This window comes from Lactuca virosa, chromosome 5 (assembly GCF_052849685.1).
Source record: "Lactuca virosa cultivar CGN04683 chromosome 5, Lactuca_virosa_CGN04683_v6, whole genome shotgun sequence".
In the NCBI taxonomy this organism is placed as follows: Eukaryota; Viridiplantae; Streptophyta; class Magnoliopsida; order Asterales; family Asteraceae; genus Lactuca; species Lactuca virosa.
In genome coordinates, this window is record NC_136430.1 from 431,204,132 (window position 1) to 431,209,101 (window position 4,970).

Consider the following 4,970-nt stretch of genomic DNA (forward strand, 5'->3'; position numbering starts at 1 on the left):
TATAAGTTTGAAAATAACTTTTAAATATTGTCATATAGACTTGGGTTATATATTTTGGATAAGAATTTATAAACCAAACCAATTGGAATAATATCATGTGATTATTCAGTATAGAATAAAACTTTACCAAATAAAAATCGTTAAAGTTAACGATATGATGAAAACAAAATCAAACCATATCATTTACACAGAATCGAAAATACTATTATTTCAGAATTTTGTAAGGGGGACCGTTTGTACCAAATCGATCAGGTGGTCCATAATATAAATAACAAGCGGTCCATTAAGATATGGGCCAACATAAAGACCAGCTCATTTGTCCATCTAACGTTATTTTGAATTTACTCTATTATAGCAACAGATACAGATACGCATGTATATATATATATATATATATATATATATATATATATAACGAGTCACGAGCAATGCAAAAAGTGAAGTTTAATAGCTATCAATTTGTAAACAATTAAATATTGGATTGCAAATTTTTCAAGATCCATTACACAACAATAAATAAATAATACAGTAATATAGCATCTAAATTTGTCTTATTTTCTTTAGAGAGTTTTCTTTTGCAACGACATTTTGATATTAGGGTTTAATCACTCCATTTTCTTCCCAAGCATTCGATAATCAGTTTGGTAGTAAACAACATCACCCGCATCACTAACATAATGATCTTGTTTGATGCTTTTCACCAAGTTGTCTATCAAGTGAATAGGTATCCAACCAGACTTTTTCGGCTCCCGATAGTAATCCCCGAGCACAGACTTTGCTGCCATTGTCTACACAACACGCAAAATTAACACTAAATAAATTTTAAAAACTTGATCAAAAAGTCGATTTGAAAATAAATAAATACCGCTTCAATCAAATGATAATGTGGGATTTGTGGGAATAGATGATGGATGACATGTGTGCCTATGTCATGATGGATGTTGTTAAATATTCCATAATCTCGATCAACGGTTGTTAATCCTCCCCTCAGATAGCTCCATTCCTTTAGAAATCATAAATGCAATCATCAATGATAATTTATACATCATAATCAATGATATAATCTTTGATTGATCATTATATATACAATATATATCCAATATATATACAATATACACTGAATACAATATACACTGACTGATCAATGTATCCAATATAAACATGTTCAATTAACTTGACCCTTACCTTGCCACGATACCAAGGAAGTTTTTGCTCATGGCCATGGTGATGCAAATAAGTAACGAAATCCAACCACATAACGAATATCTGTAGAACGAAAGCCCGTTAGACCATTGGTAAAATGACAATAATACCCCTGAATCGAAAAGGAATAAGCATACCAAGTAGGGAATGCCATAGAGGTTGAACAATAGGGTTGGGCCAATAATAGTTGACAAAAAGGCTAAATTGGCCACCATTAGAGCCCAACACAAAGTAGATGTCACAATATAATGCCTTTCATTGGGTGTGAACATGTCACTATATGGGTTGAAATGTGACCCTGATTTCCCGGGGCTCCTTTGCCACTGTTTTCCCACAAAGAAAAAACGGGTCGGGTCAAGCATCGAATAGTAGTACCGTACAAGTTAGTAATTATTCAATAGACGTATGAAGTATGATTACCAAGTACAATGGGTAGGCAAATAAGGGAAAAGGAACTTTGAATCTGAGTAGTTTAGTTGGAGCATCCAATGTCTTGTAAGTCTTTTCACTCAACTGGATATTAAATATTAATTAAATAAATATCATCAGTTAATACATAAAAATTTATTGTACAATAATAATTATCAACAACTTTATTTAACAATAAATGATAAATTACCGGAACCCATGATTCATCATTTTCGACATGACCATGGTTTTGATGATGGGTCCTGTGGCTGATTCTCCTATGTTTCAAGAAATAAAAATAATAAAAAAGAAATTAAATATAATATAAATAAATAATTGAATAATTATAGGGCTAATTTGGTAATTGCACAAGCTTACCACCCATGGTAGGGTACGAGGATCGAAGAATGCAAAATATGGCCCACGACGCTATTGAGATTAGGGTTGTCTGAAAAGCTTCCATGGCCACTGAGAATGAGAACCAAAGAAAAAGTAAAGGTTTTCAGATCCAACAAAGAGTACAACTGAAATGGCACACTGTACAAGTGAATTAATGCATAAGGTACAAGTGAGTAAAGCGTGATTAGGTATTGAAAGGCTAACAATGTACGTACCAATCATGACCAAGAACAAAGATTGCCCAAAACATTGTGCCCTGTGCAACCCAGTAAATCGGCCAAACCCATGAACTGGTTTTGAAGATAACAGCTATGGCGACCAATGCGGAAATGACCAAAATGTCCCTGAGGACATAGCTGAGAGACCTCCATGGATTCTTGACCCAGCAATGGCTGGGAATGGCAGCTCTGATGTCAGCCACCTTGAATGGAGGAGGGGCACTTGGGTCAAATTCTTCTTGATTCTTATGGACGCCATTGACGAGAGGCGAAGCTTGATGAAGCTTATCTGTGGCATCTGGAGAAGAAACCGCCATTGAAGCAAGAGGTACAAGGTGTGGCGGAGGGAGAGAAGGGAAAACCTTGCTTTGATTTTCTTTAACTCCAAGAATAATGGGTGATTGGGGATGGGTATATATAGATACAGAATAGTGCAAGTAGTAACATAATTACGAATAATAATATAAAATCAAATATTATGTAAAAGTATAAAATAGATCTATTAATTATATGAATTAATTAAAAAAAAATTAAATATAAAAGTTAAAATATTTAAAACTTTGAATTTATAAAAAGATAAGAAAAATAATAATTTATTATAATGGAAATGTTTTTTATATTTTAATTTAAACAAATAATTTAAATAAAAAAAATTAATCAACTTTAATTTTGAGAATTTTGAAATTAAAAGGTAAGTTTATTAATGAAATTAATATCCATTTATTTCTACATTTATTCAATTGTTACTTTAAAATATTATATGAAATTTAATAAAATAGAAAAACTCATAAAATTATATGTGGAAAAAAAAATTAATTTAAAATAACTACAAAATGACATTTGGTAAATTGAATGAAAGTGTGACAAATGACAAAAAAAAACTTTCATTTATTAGAGAGATTATCGAATATATTATGATTTTTTTAAAATTATTTATATATTTTATTTTATTTTCTCTATTTAACAACATTTTTATTTTATTTTGTTAATTGTATTTTATATTTATTTTTTGCATTATTTTTAACTAATTAATACAGTTTACTAGATATTAAAAATAAAATAAATTTTTATAATTTTTATTTTTATTTTTTAACAACATATTTATAAAAATAACATCAATGTCATTTGTGATTAAAAACAGCAAATTAGACCAAAATGTTTATAAGGTTTTCAAAGATGATAAATACTTGATTAGACAAAAGAGCTTTTAAAAAAGAGTGAATACATGATGTGAAAATCTACAGACTTTGAGGATGAAGAAGTCCGTAAACCCACACACGGCAGGGCTTTCGTTGCAAAAGAAGCTGAAACCGAAAGTGCAGGGAAGTACTTGATGGTGACTACTGGAGTGTCTCAGATAAGAGGCTATACTACTGACGGAGGTTGTGATGAAGCAAGGGAGCGAGAAGACAGATGCTTCGCTGCCAAACCTGTTGGCGAGCAGATCAACGAATGCGACCAGTTGATCAAGAAGGTACAATCGATTCTCGAATTGTTAAAAATCCCTGTCACAAACTATGAAAAAGAACTGAATGAACTAAAATCTAAATTTTCCAGTTTAAGTGGTAGTTTAATACAAAATCGCTTAACAAACTCTAACCTAACTGATCAACTCAGCAGGGTGTCTTTGAAGAGTGAGGAGAGACGGATGTGGATAGAGCAAAAGGAGATCGAGTTAGTTAGGATTAAGGATGAGACAATTTATTTGCAAAGGGATAATTTAAAGCTTTTAAAACAGAGATTTTTTTTTGTTTAATTGCTAAGCGTTTATATTCAAATATTACCCAACTGCATTTGAATTGTGAAATAGGCAAGAAAATTCATCGTATGATTCTGCCCTTCCTTGAATTTAAGGAGGATGAAATAGATGCTGATGTATATAACTGTGAAGTTGTTGTATCTTCTGATGAAATTTCTCCAGCATACAAAATTGGTCTTGATAAAATCGAGTCCTTCATCAAGTCCAAAGACCATAAGGACATGCTTAAGAACCTTTTGGACGGAAATGACAAATTAAAAATTAAAACTGAAACCATGCAGAAGTTTGACTCATTGAATGCCAAGTTAAGTTCGGAAAACAAAATCGATGTTGAAAATACTTCTGAATTTAATGAGGATGATGATATGAGTGAAATATCTGTAGAGGATGAGGTGGACTGTTCTGAATTTGTCAAAAGCGAACCCGAACCTGTCAAAAATCTCATTTCTGAAAATTCCGTTGAGTTCGCTCGTTTGTCCCAAACTAAGTCCAGAATTCTGAAAGAAAAAGCTGTGGTATATCAAAAGGTTCAAACAACACCAAATCAGGTTTATGCAGTTACACAAGTCACACAGCAGCAAACAGCCGAACTGACAGCAATAGTAAACGAGGACAATGCTGACGGTTGTGAGGAGCATTTTTTATCAGCTCCAATCGACAATGCTGATGAAACGGTTGGTCTGTCTGAGAAAACATCATGGAGGGTAAAAGGCAGATATGTGGCATAACCACTTAACAAGCCTACACATTTTGATGTGCCAAGCACAAGTGGTACCAAAAAGATTCCAAGAGAACCAGTCAAGGTGACAAGCGAAACCTCCTCGCTAGAGAGCGAAACTCGTGATGAAAGACCGAAACCCAAAGCTAATATCCATAAAACTCCAAAGCAGTGGGCAGAGAAGAAACATCAACATAATAAGAGATATAAAAAGAATCTCTCTGAAAGGAAGCAGTTTTGGAAGTCCCAAAACCCTGATTACGTT

The 4,970-nt window shown here is 32.7% G+C and overlaps 1 protein-coding gene across 1 annotated transcript; it reads right to left on the reverse strand.

Moving 5' to 3' along the window:
- Positions 1–458: 458 nt before the first annotated feature.
- On the reverse strand, positions 459–2,631 carry LOC145113271 (acyl-lipid omega-3 desaturase (cytochrome b5), endoplasmic reticulum-like). The gene is made up of 8 exons (XM_079049384.1): positions 2,226–2,631; positions 1,990–2,079; positions 1,823–1,889; positions 1,624–1,716; positions 1,341–1,526; positions 1,186–1,266; positions 866–1,003; positions 459–788 (listed from the first exon to the last, which is right to left on the reverse strand). The coding sequence occupies exons 1-8, from the start codon at positions 2,543–2,545 to the stop codon at positions 606–608; spliced, it is 1,158 nt and encodes a 385-aa protein (XP_078905510.1). The 5' UTR covers positions 2,546–2,631; the 3' UTR covers positions 459–605.
- Between the last annotated feature and the right edge of the window lie 2,339 nt (positions 2,632–4,970).